The 16,075-nt window shown below is 36.0% G+C and overlaps 1 protein-coding gene across 5 annotated transcripts in view; it reads right to left on the reverse strand.

The window, feature by feature from the left end:
* Positions 1-16,075, reverse strand: part of KATNIP (katanin interacting protein) — a 246,741-nt gene that overhangs the window by 129,979 nt on the left and 100,687 nt on the right. For all 5 annotated transcript variants that reach the window (XM_074197385.1, XM_074197384.1, XM_074197382.1 and 2 more), the window contains one exon: positions 15,878-16,009. In XM_074197385.1, the coding sequence (XP_074053486.1) occupies positions 15,878-16,009 (132 nt within the window). The remainder of the gene's footprint in view (positions 1-15,877; positions 16,010-16,075) is intronic.

The following is a 16,075-nucleotide window of genomic DNA, read 5'->3' on the forward strand; positions in this document are numbered from 1 at the left end:
CCTTCAATATAGTCTATATTTATCTTTTATGTTCAGATTTCTAAATGTTATCACTTCCATTAGAATGTAAGCTCTTGGGGCGGCTAGGTGGTGTAGTGGATAAAGCACCAGCTTTGGAGTCAAGAGTACCTGGGTTCAAATCTGGTCTCAGACACCTAATAATAACCTAGCTGTGTGGCCTTGGGCAAGCCACTTAACCCCATTTGCCTTGCAAAAACCTAAAAGAAAAAAGAATGTAAGCTCTTTGAGGACAGGGACAAGTTTTGCATTTTGTTCCCTTCTACTTCCAGCAGTTAATACAATTCCTAGTATGTGCTAAATACTTAAATAAATACTTGTTTGGTTAAGGATAAGAAAAGTGAAAAAATATATTTTCTTCAATTTTATATTACCTCAGAAATGAAAGGGATCTTGAGTCTTTTGTAATTTTGAAATATATTAGATTCGATTAAATATCAGATTAGTTAAGTCTAATCTGTCTTGTTCTGATGACTTTTTAGAACAACCATACTGAAATCATCCTACACAGATGAATATCAATCTTCTTTTATAGAGTATTTTTGAAGACGAAATCTCAATGCTTCCTTTCACAATGCATTTTAGAGTTAATAATTCTCTTTTCCAGGAAGGACCTCCTCAAACCTGATCTAAATCTCTCATACTACATTCTATTATCAAAAGAAACCAGAAACATTGGGTAAAATGGTAAATGCAAAAATAACACCTTAACTCACAATAACCAATCACAATGAACAAACCAAAAAGAGAAAGAAATTAACTAGATAGGAGCCAACAGTCCGGGTCACAGGCCTGGTTCACTTGATTTGGGGACATCATCTTCAGCCTTTAGATTTTCAATAATTTAACAAATGTTTACCAACTAAATGTTTACTGTGTGTCAGACACTATGCAATGTATGTGTGCATGTATGTGTGTGGGGGGGATGGAAATAAAGACAAAAACAAGTTAGACCTTGCTCTCAAGGTCTACTGTGGGTGGGAAGAACTGCCCGAAAGTGTTTAGTCCAGTACAGCATGTTATAGAAGAGAAAATTGAAGCTTAGAAAAGGGATGTGATATGCTCAAAGTCAAAGAGATGAGAAGCATTTTTGAGAAGGATTAACTAGACCAGCTGCTTCATATTACAGAAGAGGAAACAGAACCACAGAATTTAAGGGACTTGTCCAAGGTCACACCATTAGACAGGGGCAGGGGCAAGGGCAAAACCTGAGTATCTTCCTACTGAACCAGGCTTTTCCTACTTGGATTCATATCCTGATCTTCTGATTCTAAACTATGGATGACCTGGTAGCAATTGTACAATAAGTACAGTAATACAGTGATATTATCCATTCTATCCAGCACCTAAAATCTTTCACCATCTGGCTGTCACCTACCTTTTCAGATTTACTATGAACCATGACCATCCATTTCCTCACATGTTGCATTTCATCTTCTGTCTTCTTAACTTTGGACAGGTCCTTCACCATGCCTGGTATTTAATCCTTTCTCACTTCTTTCTCTCAGAAGACTGTTTCCTTCAAGCTCAGCTCAAATGTATACCATATCCCAGCTAAGATATTTCCTGATACCCCAGCTGCCAGTGCCTCCCCAATCCTCCTCCCCCCAAAATGCCTTTTGTATTTATTTTAATAACTACTTCATGTCTTCTTATCCTCAGAAATGAATAAAGTGTCTGGGGCTACTAAGTGCTTGTTGATTGGGTGGCTGGATGACTGTGAGAAATGATTAAGTCATCAACCAACTAATCAATCACCAAGCACTTATTAAGGACCTACTTTGTATCAGTCACTGTACTAAGAACTAGGAATAAAGATATAAACAATAAAATAATACCTAACCTCAAGGAATTTATATTCTTTTTTTTTTTAGGTTTTTGCAAGGGAAATGGGGTTAAGTGGCTTGCCCAAGGCCACACAGCTAGGTAATTATTAAGTGTCTGAGACCGGATTTGAACCCAGGTACTCCTGACTCCAGGGCCAGTGCTTTATCCACTATGCCACCTAGCCGCCCCTAAGGAATTTATATTCTAATCCAGAAACAAGAAGTATCTATCTGTATGTATGTATGTATGTATGTAGAGCACTATACATGCGCAGAGAAACACACAGAGAGAGAACAGACAGTAAATGTAAAAACTGCAAAAATGTTAAATATAATGTGATTTGGGAAAGAACGAACTAATAATTGGTGGGACTGAGGAAAGACTTCATGCAGAAGGAGATGTTTAAAGCTGTAGCTTTTTTTTTCCCAAGGCAAGGGGGTTAAGAGGCTTGCCCAAGGTCACACAGCTAGGTAATTATTAAGTGTCTGAGTCCGAATTTGAACTCAGGTACACCTAACTCCAGGGCCAGTGCTCCATCCACTGCACCACTTAGCCAACCCTAAAGCTGTATTTTAAAGGAAGAGGAATTCTACAAAGCAGATGTAAGAAAAGGAAGCATTTGGTGTGAAAAGACAAAGAGACAGGAGATGAAGTGTGTGTAAGGTGCAGAGAGAAGTCTATTCGATCTATTAAAAAACCAATATTCTCAAAAGAAAGATGTAACTCAAGTTTAAGGTACTATTATCTTGTGTTTAAAAAAAAAGAAAAAGGCACATTTAAATATGTTGGCATTTGGCCAAACCTATATCATGATGAAAATACATCCAAAGCAGAAGGGAAAAGGTCTCTCTGTCTTTGAATCATAAAGGGTTAAAATGACAAATGTGTCCTATGCAGAAGAGCATTTTTTCCCTCCATTTCAGGAAATACTTGTAATATCAATAGCTGAGAACACTTAGCTAAATGCAAAACATTTCTAATAAAGGCTCTGTCTTCACTAAAAGTAAGCTTTGCCATTTTATATTTTCATTTAGCAGGGAAGAAAACCTTTAATAACTCTCAAAGGAAAGCCGACTGTGAAACTGCACTAGCACCCCCTCAAGACAGATGAAAAAATGAGCAAGTATTAAAAGTCAAGGAACTTAAGCAGCTGAAGCTTTGCAGTGAGACCAAAAGAATTCTGCCAGAATGCTCTTTCTTCCAAGGGCTGTTTGTTTCTGTTACCACATGTCCCAGTCTCAAAGGTTCCAAAGTCATCTTATTTTTTCAGTGTTTTAATATATTTAATTTAAAGTTTTGAATTTCAAATTTTAACCTCTCCCTGAGATGGTAAGAAATCAGATATAGATTACACACATATACAATTATGTAAAGTATTTCTATATTAGTTATTTTGTACAAGACTTGAATTAAAGAGAAAGAATGGAAGAAAGAAAGCAAAAAAACAGTAAGCATTAATCTGTATTCAAACAACATCAGTTCTTCTCTGAAGGCAGATAATATCCTTCATCATTTTCCCTTTGGAATCATCTGAGATCATTCCATTGCTGAGAACAGTTAAGTCATTCACAGTTCTTCACTGAACAATAATGCTGTTCCTAAGAACAATGTTCTTCTAGGTCTGTTCCCTTCACTAAGCATCAGTTCTTGTAAGTCTTTAACAATTTTTCTGAAATCATCTTGCTTGTCATTTCTTATAGCACAATAATATTCTATTACATATTTTATTTACCACAATTGTTTAACCATTCCCCAAATGAAAGGTATCCCTTTGACTTCCAATTGTTAGCCACTACAAAAAGAGCTACTAAAAATATTTTAGTACAAATAGGTCCTTTTTCCATTTTTATGATCTATTTAGTATATAGTCCTAGCAGTGGTATTGCTGAATCAAAGGGTATGCACAGTTTTATAGCCCTTTGAGTACAGTTCCCAATTGCTTTCCACAATGTTGGATCAATTTACAACTCACCAAAAGTGAATTACTATCCCAGTTTTCCCACATTTTCTCTAAGATCCAACATTTGCCTTTTTTTGTCATATTAAACCATCTTATAGGTGTGAGATGGCACCTCCAAGTTGTTTAAATTTGCTTAAGCTTTTAATTTGCATTATTAAATCACTAGTGATTTAGAGCATGTTTCATATGATTATTTAAATAGCTTTGATATCTTTATCTGAAAACTGTCTATTCCTATTCTTTGTCCATTTATCAGCTGGGGAATGACTTGTACTTTTATACATTTGACTCAGTTCTCTACATATTTGTAAAATGAAGCCTTTAGTAGAGATACTTGCTGCAAATTTTTTCCCCAGTTCTCTATCTAAAGTCATCTTGACCCTTTCCTCCCTTGCTCATTGCCCAGTGGCCAAGGGCTGCCAGTTTTACCAGGATGATATCCCTTCCTATCCATCTTTTTCTCTTCCATCCTACTTCAGGTCCCCATCACATTTCAAACTCTGATTTCTTCTTGCCTCTGTGCTCTTCCCTCTCTAATCTAACCTTCACAGGAGGCACAATCTTTCTAAAAGCAGAGCATGGGGGCAGCTAGGTAGTGCAGTGAATAAAGCATCAGCCCTGGAGTCAGAAGGACCTGAATTCAAATCTAGCCTCAGACACTTAATAACTGTCTAGTTGCGTGACCCTGGGCAAATCATTTAACCACAGTGCCTTAAATAAATAAAATTTACACACAAAAAAAGCACAGGCATGAATATGTCCCTCTCCTTTTCAAAAACCTTCAGTGGTTCACCAGTGCTTGCTAGATAAAATGCAAAACCTCTAGCCTGACATTTAAAGCTTTCTAAACAACCTTTTCTTTTAAATTCAAATCCACTGAACAAGCAAATCAGCAACTGAGAGGGTCACTTTGGGGGAAAAAAAATGAAATTAAGTGACAATATCACACGGGGAGTAAGAACTAGATTCAAGTCATCTTGATTCTTACACATATAGTAGATGACGCATAAAAGGTTTTGGAATAAATTGAAATCGAAGATGGAATCTGAGCAAAGAAAAGAATGGCAGATAGAGCCTGCTTTTTCCTTCTATAGAATAGCAAAGAAAACTAAGGTCTTATGGAAAGTCCAAATGGGCCTAGTGTTGGACCACAAGATGGCTAAGGTCTTGTAGTATTATTTCTTCTCTTTTAAAAATTCCCACAAAGAGTTCTTAATTTCCATCTAAGGGGCAGCAAAGGGGTGCCCATACAATAACTGGAAGAATCCAAGTTCTCCGGAAGTGAGGCACAGACAAAGGCAGCAGTATGGACAAAGAAAGAACTGTCATTCCAATAGTTCTGGTAGCAAAACAATGAATAAATAAAGGAAAGCCTGAGGCCCATTTGGAGAACCTGAAGGACAGTTTTTAAGGCTGTCTCCTTCCTACCTGTGGTGGTATCAAACACAGTTAGAAATGAGGTCCTTTATACCAAACACAAGGATGCAGAGTAACTTAGAAAACCTCATGTTAACATTATCAATGTTCTGTTTCATTTTTATTTATTTTGTTAAAAACTTCCCAGTGACATTTTAATCTGCTTGAGGGGGCATTAAGTTGATATTGACCACTGCTCTCCTTGTCTCTTCTGATTTACAGGACAGTATCTCCCTCAAAGGCAATATGTGATTTTGGAAGACTTCTATTAAAGTGGTTTAGTAAGATTGAACTTGATTAAAAATCTGCCTCCCAAACCAAGGAAAACTGGTGGTCTGAAATGAACTGTGACTAATAAGTATACAATTTGATATAGATTAAAAAAGTTATTGGCTATGTTTATGATGTGAAGGAAGAGGGTTATCAAAGATAATGCAAAACATAATTCTATTATACAGTCTTTTTGTCATGGCAAAAAATTTGAAGTAAAATTCTTTTGAGTTTAAAAACACCATTTTGTGAAATATATTAGGAAATAAATTCATCATGTCATTCCATGAAAAGAAGAGTATTTTCTTCCCTCTGAAATGGAAACTGGCAATAATCTTAGAAATTCAAATCCAGAGATTTCTACATTCAAATCTAGTTCCTTTCCTCTGAACCACAGGGCAGTGACAGTACTACAGGGGTTTCAAAGAAAAAAAAATTACATTAAAATTTTGATTTAAGTAATGTTGATAAAAATATGCTATTGCTCCTCCATGAATTACATATTGATTATGTAAATGGGCTTCTGAGAAGATAGTAGAAAAAGAAACTGGAAGTAGAAGGCAGACCCCTTGAGGACAAAGGTTGATTTATTTTTATCTTTGTTATCTACTTATTCTAGGGCAGCATCATGTACAGAAGAGGTGACTAAAGGGGCAGATAGATGGTGCAGTGGATAGAGCACTGGCTCTGGAGTCAGGAGGACCTGAGTTCAAATCTGGCCTCAGACACATAATAATTGCCTAGCTGTGTGATCTTGGGCAACTCACTTAACCCCATTGCCTTAAATAAACAAAAACAATTAAAAAAAAAGATGTAACTAAAAATGTTTGTTGAATTGATTTTTTGCTCCCTCTCAAAATAGGGATAATGCCAAAAAAGGAACAAAATTCTCTAAAATCCTTTCAAAAAAATTTCAAGTCATCAAAAAAGTAAAAAGCAAACGTAACAAGACTTATGCTCCATCCAAAAAAATCGCATAATTAGAAAAATTATCAAAATAAATATATAATAAAATAAGTAACAACAGCTGTATTAGAAAATATGCAAGAAATGTCTCAAGGTAAAATTAACTAGGACAGATATAAATATAAGATTCTAAGAGATTAAATGATGGTAGATCAGGAATCTCAAGAAAAGATCATGTCAAAATTCAGCAGTAATCTGTACAATTCTTTCTCTGAGGCAAATATATTGTTTTGATCATGAAATTTGGCAAGGAAAAGGCAGATAAAGAAAGATGAAAGGCCATTATCATTCATTAATACTGATGCACATAACTAGTAAATAAAACAATGGCGAATAGTAACATTAAGGTATCAAAAAGTATTCACTCTTCTTGTAGGACACTAGGAAAATAGGCAAGATTCAATATTAGAAAAGCTATCAGTATAATAAACTATGTCACTAATAAAAAACACATACTGATACAAAAATGCCTTTGATAAAATACAACCCAACTTATTCTAAAATGATTAGCAATAAAAGAATTTTTGCCTTAAATTATAAAAAGTTATTTAAAACTAAAATACAATGAAGGACTAAATACAATGAAAGATCTTAAGAGGCAATTTTACTCAAAATTGAGTAATGCAGGGATTTCCCAGGACAACTCTCCAGATGAAATGGTAGTCAGGTGTCCTGGGCTTGAATTTCAGTTTTGCCATTAAGAATTTACAAGCCAGTTATCTCAGTCACAATAAGGAGGGATTACAGCATCTATGGGTCATTCCATCTCTAAATCCCATAACACTATTTAGCAAAGTTTTAGAAATCTTAGTTCTATGAATAAGGAATGAAAAAAAGATCAAGTGACTTAAACAAGGGCAGGTTAAAATAATCTCTGTAGTTAATCTGACTTTGCTTAGAAAATCTAAGAAGTTTAATTAAAAATAACATAATAATTTTAAGATAAATCTATTAAAAATCACCTAAAAATAAATCTATTAAAATTAATAGAAAAGGAAATGCCATTTATAAAAATGACAAAATATAACAACATTTAAATAAGACATATATGAAAGTAACTATAAAATGATTATGACAGAAATAAATAAAGAATTAAATGATCAGGAAAGCTATCCCAAGTCAGATTGGATCAAAATAAATTAAATACATACCACATTAATTTAAAGATTTGTTGTAAAATTAATTAAATTATTAATAGATGCCTATCAGAGTTTATTTATATATTGACTCAACTCGGATCCTATCCAAGAACTGTGATTTCACTGAAGTAGGGAGTTCCCAGTATGGAAAATCACCTCCAGTAATGTTAGCAACTTCTTTGTAACCCCTAGTCTTTAAGAATTGCCTGTTGACATTGATAAGTTTAAGAAATTTGTCCTTGTACCCACAACCAGTAAGCATTAGAAGCAAAAATTGAACTCAGGTTTTCCAGAGAATGCTGTATCTGCTACTCCAAAATTATATGAAATAACAAAATTTACAAAGAAAAATAATTGGGGAAGATAGGAAGTAGAGCTATGAAAAGGAGACTTGCCCTGTCAAAACTTTGAGCTTACTATAAAGCAATAATTATTGAAATTATATTTTGTTATTACTAGCAACAATAATATTTTACATATCACTTTTAATATTTGTAAAACATTTTATTAATAATTCATTTTATCCTCCTAACAAAATGTTGACAAAAATGTTAGGAGGTAGGTTCTATTATTATCATCCTCATTTTACAGATGAGAAAACTGAGGCATAAAGAGATTAAATGACTCTTCTAAAATCACAGAGCTAGTAAGGATCTGAAGCTGGATATGAACTTAGGACTTACAGACTTCAAATACAATGCTCTATCCACTGATAATATTTAAGAGGGAAAATCTTTGTAAAAATTCCATATACATAATCTATAAAATTTTTTGTGTGTTTTCTATTCTTTCAAGGTAAAAGTACAAATGGATAAAAAAAATACAATTCACAAATAAGGAAACGTTAACTATTTCAAAATTTCTTCAAACTCAAAGAAATATGTACTAAAATAATTTAAGTAACACCTTAACCCTGTTAAACTGACAAAAATTAGTTTAAAATGATAAAACACAATATTGTTAGAGTTCTGGGGATGAAAACAGGAATGCTATTACAAGTGGCACTATAAATAGGCCTAGGCCTTTTGGAAACCAGGTTGTCATTATATATGTTTCAAAATTGATCATGTCATTTGACTCAGTATTTTCAACACAATAATTTTAACAGAGGATAAGTTTTATCCTATTAATAAGAAAAGCCATACCATTTAAATTTATATATGCTATCTCAAGTGGGTCCTCACCACTGCACAACAATTCTGCTTTTCTTCAATGATATTTCCATTATACCTCCCTGACTGCTATTAAAGTCTTCAATGTCATACCTCATTCCAGTCTTGGGGTAAATGAATTCATCTCCTATTTTAAGAAAACCATGAATTCCTTTTGATCAAAAACTTCTTTTATATTATCACCCTTCCCTTCCTCTTTTATTCTAGTATCTAAGAAAAATGGGCCTTCTTACCCCTAAATTTGTGTCTTTATCATCTTCCCTTCTGTCTTTTCAGGAGCTTGTCTCATTGATTATTTCCTCCTCTGACATTTTCAACCATTCTCTTAATCCTGACTCCTTCTCTGCTTCCTGGAAACATACCAAGTATACCCTATCATTCAAAAACTTTCACTTGATCCTATTATCCCATTCAACCTAAAACTCTATTTACCTTCTTTTCACTGCCCACCACTCCCTTTTACTTCCTTACCTCTTCATCACTTCTCAAGTTCTTGAAAAGTGACTTCTAAACTTAACCATCCTATTGAAACTTGCTTCCTCAAAGATTACCAAAAGTTTATTATGGTTTAATCTGATGGGTTTTTTCATAGTCCTCACTTTCCTTGAACTGTCTGATGCTATTGACATTATTGACCACCTCGAACTCATTTCTTCTTCTTTCCACAATACTGCTCAACTTGTTTCTTTTTCTATCCTGAAGACCCTTCTGCTTCTTTTACTAGGCTATCATTCCTCCCTCACTCCCTAACCAGGTGTCCCCAAAATACTATCCTAGATTCTTTTATCCCCCATATTCTTAGTGATCTCATTTGCTCCTGTGGTTTAAATTAGTTCTATGCAATTGACTTCCAAATTCATATTCCAGCCCTATTCTCTCTCTCCTTAAGTGTAGTCTCCCTTTGCCAACTGTATGCTCATAAAGATCTATCTGGGACAACTAGGTGATGCAGTGGATAGAGCACTGGTTCTCGAGTAAGAAGGACCTGAGTTCAAATGTGACCTCAGACACTTAATGATTGCCTAGCTATATGATCTTGTGCAAGACACTTAACCTCACTGCCTTAAATAAATAATTGGTTTTTAAAAGGACCTATCTGGATGTGCCTTCAGCATGCCAAACAACATAAAGTCATACAAAGTAATTCTTGTGGCAAAGAAAGCATATTTCTCATGGAGGAAACAGCATTTTAGCTGAGTCTTAAAAGGACCTAAGATTTCCAAGAGGCAGACCTGAGAAGAGAGAGGATGAACAATCTGTTAAAAAAAATAAGGCAGGAGATGGAATGTCATGCTCAGGCAGTACAAGTAAGTAGGCCAGTATGGTTAAAAGATAAGATTGTGTGACAAGTTCCAATGTGAAGTGTAGAATAGTTATTCTTAACCTCTTTTCTATCACTGACTCCTATGGAAGTCTTGTGAATCCTTTAGTCTCCTTTCTCAGAAATCTTTAGATGCATCAATTTGTTGTTCAGTCGTTTCAGCCACATCTGACTCTTTGTGACCTCACTTGGGGTTTTCTTGGCAGAGATACTAGAGTGGTTTGCCATTTCCTTCTCCAACTCCATTTTACAAACATGGCAGGGTTAAGTGACTTGCCCCAGGGTCTCATAGTTATCTAAATGTATGAAGCCAGATTTGAACTCTGGCCCTTCTGACTCCAGGTCTGATGCTCCATGGCACAGTCCTGCCCTAAATGTATAAAATACATGGGATTATGAAGTAATTTAATTTTATTGAAATATAGTTATCAAATTATTAATAGAATAAATTTGGGGCAGCTAGGTAGCATAGTGGATAGAGCACCTGCCCTGGAATCAGGAGGACCCAAATTCAAATCTGGCCTCATAAATTTAATATGTGACCTTGGGCAAGTCACTTAATCCCATTGTCTTAAAAAACTAAAAAAAAAAAAAAAAACTAGAATAAATTCACAGACCCTGTCCTGAAATCTATGCACAGGCTCTTTGGAGGTGAGGAGAGTCCATGGACCTAGTTTACAAAAATAGGTTAGAACTGGACTGTGCAAGAATTTAAGTGCCCTCAAAAAAGGCCTCTACACTGGATCCCAGAGCTAACAAGCCATTGAAACCTGATGAGAGAGGAATGATAGAAGTATACTTTGGGGATATCACACAGGTGTGTGAAGGAAGCCTTTAAAAGGTCAAAGAAGAGAGACATGAATCAAGCAGGAAGCTATAGTGAAAATTGAGTCAAGAGAGGATGAGGGCCTAAACCAGGGTGATGTTCAGGTGAGTGGTGAAAATACAAACATTAGAGAGGTAGATGAAGCAGAATCAATGAGATCTGCTTTGTCAATGGAATTGGAGGGACATGGGATAATGAGGAGCATAAGATTGCTTCCACATTATAGTCTGGGAGAAAGGAAGGCTTTCTGGAAGTTAAGCTGAGGCATGGGTTTTTACAGGAAAGGATACAGTTTTAGAAAAAAGAATATAGTTTGGTAGAAAGAATGCTATGGACTCTAATCCTACCTTTGCTACTTAACTAAATGACACTGCAAATCACTTCACCTTGCTCAGTTTCCTCATGTGTAATATGAGAGTTAGAGTGGATGGCCTCTGAGGTCCCTTCCAGTTCTATATCCATCCTGACCTCTGTTTGGTCATGCTTTTAGGACTTCTGAATGGATACATACACAGGCAGTTGGTGATAGGGAACTGGAACTCAGAAAAGATAAGGGAATTAGTTATGTAGATATAGAAGTCATCTGCATAGAGTGAGAAGAATCTATTGGGGCAAATTGATCACCAAGACAGAATTCAGAAAGAGAAGTGAAAAGACCCCAAACAATGCTTTTGGGAGCCCCTACAGTTAGAAAATGGAATATGGATGATAACTCATCAAATAAGAAAGAACTAATGCTTAGACTGATAAGAGTAAAAGAGAACAGGGTCATGATTATTTACAGAGGGAAGAGTCAGGTAGGAAAAGGGAGCAGCTTGATTACAAATGCTAGAGGGAGGTCAAAGAGGATTAGGAATGAGAAAAGACAACTGAATTTAGCAATGAAGACAATGTTAATTTTGGAGAAAGCAGCTTGATTTACTTAGTAGAAATAAACATTAGATGAAGAGTTAAAAAGTGAGTGGGATCTGAGGAAGTAAAGACAATGCAAAGATGGCTTTTCTCTGGGAGTATGGCAGGAGAAAGGAGAGATACAAGTAAGATAGCAGTCTGAGGGGATGCCAGAGTCAAGTAAAGACTTTTTAAGGACAGAAATGATTTGGACATATTTAAAGACTGCAGGAAAGAAGACAGTGTTTAGACTGAAAGAGGAGAAAGGAAGGTGAGATCAAGGGAACAAGAAGATAGATTAGCTATGGCAAGAAAATTTTCCTCTGAGACAAGAACAAAGAGGGGAAGAAGAATAATGGGGGATAATGTTAAAGAGATTTTAAAAAGAGGATTTGGGAAGAAGCTCATGAAAGATAACCTTGATTTTCTCAGTTAAACATGAACCAAGGTACTTTAGTCATGGAGTGGATGAAACACAGGTAGCTTGGGAAAAGAGATCTAAAATATATAGTGTGGAAGAACCAGGATCAGGAAAAAGAACTGAAATGCCCCAGTAAGGATAAAATCATACAAATTGGTAGTGTGCCCAAGAAACAGGGCTGTGTGATTTCCTTCAGGAGCAATCAACAGTTTTTTAATGGAAAGAGAAGAAAACAGGAGATAGGGTAATCCAGGGCTGGAGTATGGAAAAGGATTGGTAACAAAACAAGAGGACAAGGAATTTGATAGAGGACATTGTAAAGTTGAACATCTGTCCTTTGTTATCAGAAGAAGACTGTGACATCAGGGAAGTAATGCCAGGACAAGCACATGAATTGGATTTGAATGAGAAAGTGCTGTGCAAAGTCACCAGCCTCATTTTCTCTTCCAGAGCCATCTGGGTCCAGAGACCATGGAGATGGTCCTGGATGTGAGGCAATCAGGATTAAGTGACTTGCCCAAAGTCACACAGCTAGTGTCACATGTCTGAAGCTGTACTGGAACTCAGGACCTTCTGACTCCAGGGCAGGTGCTCTTATGCACAGTGATTTCTAATGAAGGAAACTGAGGTCTGAGTAGGGCAAAGGGTGATTTGAGAATAAAGGAAGGGTGGAATTGCTAGAGGCTTTAGTGAAAATGAGTCATAATTCTAGGAGAGATTGGGCAACTGCAAAGAACAAGAGGTTTTGGTCAGATATTGGCATTTGAGGTCCTTCACAATCTTGCTTGAATCTATCTGGAAAGCATTATTTCTTATTACTCCCCTTCATGTATTATACATTCTAGTCAAACTAGGATCAAGAATCAGCAGGGTTGTTCCCTGAACTCAGCATTCTTTTGGGCGGCCAGGTGGTGTAGTGGATAAAGCACCAGCCTTGGAGTCAGGAATACCTGGGTTCAAATCTGGTCTCAGACACTTAATAATTACCTAGCTGTGTGGCCTTGGGCAAGCCACTTAACCCCATTTGCCTTGCAAAAACCTAAAAAACAAAACAAAACAAAACAAAAAACATTCTTTCAAAGAGGCCATCCTTCACACCTGGAATCCTTACCTGCCTTCAGAACTCAGCTTTTTCAGCTTCGGTCACTTTCTTCCAACCTAAATTATCTTGACTTCTTTATCTTTGTGCTTCCCCCGAGAATATAGGCTCTTTGAGGACAGAGATTTTTCCATTTTTGTCTTTGTATAAGCAGTATCTAGCATGGTGCCTTGAATAAAGTAGGCATTAAATATTTGTTGAATTAAATGGATTTATATATAAAAATTTTGAGGCCTTGTTGATAAACAATGTTGTCTAGGAACAACTATGATTTGATAAAAGACCGATTAAAGTTTGATATATTGTTGTAATAGAATATTACTGTGTCATAGGAAATGACACATATGAAGATTATAATGGAATATGGATAAACTTCTTTGAAATCATAGATAAAAGTTCTATATAGATTCAGAACTACAATCTATATGAATCCTAGATAATAGAAATAATAACAGCAGCAAAACTGTATGTGTAAACAAACAGAAATACATTGGAAGAAAACAGATAAAAAAGATGTTACTGTTATTTCCTTAAAATTTATTTTTTCCTGTTATCCAACTAGTAGAGAGTTTATACTTTTAAGTATAATTTTCTCCAAATTTAACCTATTTATTTGATTGTTCATTTTGGGGGTAGGGGAATTTTTACTAGGTCTATCATAACAATTTTAATTTCATGAAATACTCAGAAATGCAATTTAAATCTTTTTTTTTCTAGTCATGTTCATTTTATGAAACTGACATTTTGTCTACAATGTTATGATGTTAAGATAGGATTTTACTGTACTTATGAGACTATAAAATATATAGAATGTACACTATGGTTGAGAGAATGCTACTAAGGAAAATGTCACCATTTCCTAGATTAAGGAACTTGAATTTGAACTGTCATGACTCACTAACTTAGCTTTTGTATCTACTACCATTCATACATACAGCAATGAATCTGCCTGATTAGTACAGTGAAAACAGAGCTATATTTGAAGTCGTAAGAACTGGGTTGAAAGGTCCTGTACTACCTCTTTGACCCAGGGCATTTCAAGGCCCAATAAGTCTCTTCATTTTTGGCACCTTTGGGGCCCAAGTTAAGCTCTCTGAACCTCTGTTTCCCCAACTCAAAAATGAAGAGATTTGGCTAGAAAATCCTTTCCAGGACTAAATTATGATGAAATAGCCCTATAGTAGGTGCTCAACAGATGCTTGATAGTCAAGAGAACTGATGGGGTTAACTGTAAATTACATGCAGAATTAGGGCTTTTGTATGAAAGAAGCCTTTGATGAAATAATACTGACATGAGTGCATGTTTTTGCAGATTGGCTACAGTATCAGAAAATGTCTCCTAGCACTCGTCCTTGCTTTTTATCTTCAAAACCTAACACATCCCTGTGAATTAGTTTTGCACATAGTATAGCTTCCTCTCTCCACTCTAAGCAACAAAGAATAGAAATTCCCTCAGCTTCTCCTTACCCTCCCTTCCCCCTTCCACCCATCGCCTGAATGTAATAGCAGAAGACCCTCAGCTTATCATCATTTGGCAGGGGGAGAGGCTGAACTTTCCCTATCTAGCTTCTTGATGTCCACCCTTAGTCGGTCAATTAGTTTGATTCCACTAATTGTAACCACTTTGGCATCTCAGGATAAGTAAAGAGTCTGACTGGAACAGGGTCTTTTGTCTCTGTTAGTATCCTCACTCATGAAATCAACACCAGGACAGCAGGCAACTAGCGTCTCTCTGGGGGGGGGGGGGCTTCCCAGAGTCCCTCTGGGTCCCTTTCTCACAGCTCCTCTGAAAACTCCTTTTGGGGCCCCATCTCAGATCCCCTCTGGAATTCCACAGCAGAATAAACATCTATGACGCATCTCCCATATATCAGGTCTGGTTCTAAGAGCAGAGGATTTAGAGACTAGAATCAGTCCCTGCTCTCAAGAAGCTTAAGTTCTCCTAGGAAGATGTCTACACAGAAAAGTAAACACAAATTGCTCTTCAAAATAGAAAACTAAATAGTTTCCTAGAGGAGGACTCTAGCAATGGGAGGCAGCCCTTGATCTTGGCTTTATACAGTATTACCAAAGTATAAAGATAATTCTAAGGAAATACAATATGTGTCAAAGACCAAGGATGGTAATGGGAGTTCAATGTGACACTCATAAAATGACCTGATACTCAGGAAAGACAAAAGTACTATATTTGGGAAATTAGAAGTTTAAAAGTCCTCTAGCTCAGGGGTAGGGAGCCTTTTATCTGCCAAGGGCCATTTGGACATTTGAGAGTTATATTTGGTCAAAACATTTAATGCATCCCTAAAAGCTACTATATTGATTGAATTTCAAGTCTACGCCTGAGGTTGCCTTGGCCACACCAGACCAATATGGGCTGAGGTTCCTTCCCCTGCTCTAGTTAGTCAAAGGCTTTCTTAAGTCTTTATGAGAGTTAGAACTAGCCTTTCCAATGTAAATACATTACCTAAACCTTAAAGCACTATAAAAAAATGTGAGCTACCCTTATTATTATGATTACCTAAGACTGGTCATTAGTGTGACAGATTTTTACCTGGGAAGAATCCCTAAGAAAATCCTTTGCCTTGACATTCCCACGTTGATTTCTTTCAAAGTCCTCTGCAAAGTCAAGAGGGGGATCAAGGTAGAGTCGAGGTCCAGCTTCAGTTCTTATCTGTACAGACTTCTATAAATGAAAATTTTAAAAAAGATTTTAATTATACAGTGAAATATCTTTCTCATACCTACAGTC

Source organism: Macrotis lagotis, chromosome 8, assembly GCF_037893015.1.
Source record: "Macrotis lagotis isolate mMagLag1 chromosome 8, bilby.v1.9.chrom.fasta, whole genome shotgun sequence".
In the NCBI taxonomy this organism is placed as follows: domain Eukaryota; kingdom Metazoa; phylum Chordata; class Mammalia; order Peramelemorphia; family Peramelidae; genus Macrotis; species Macrotis lagotis.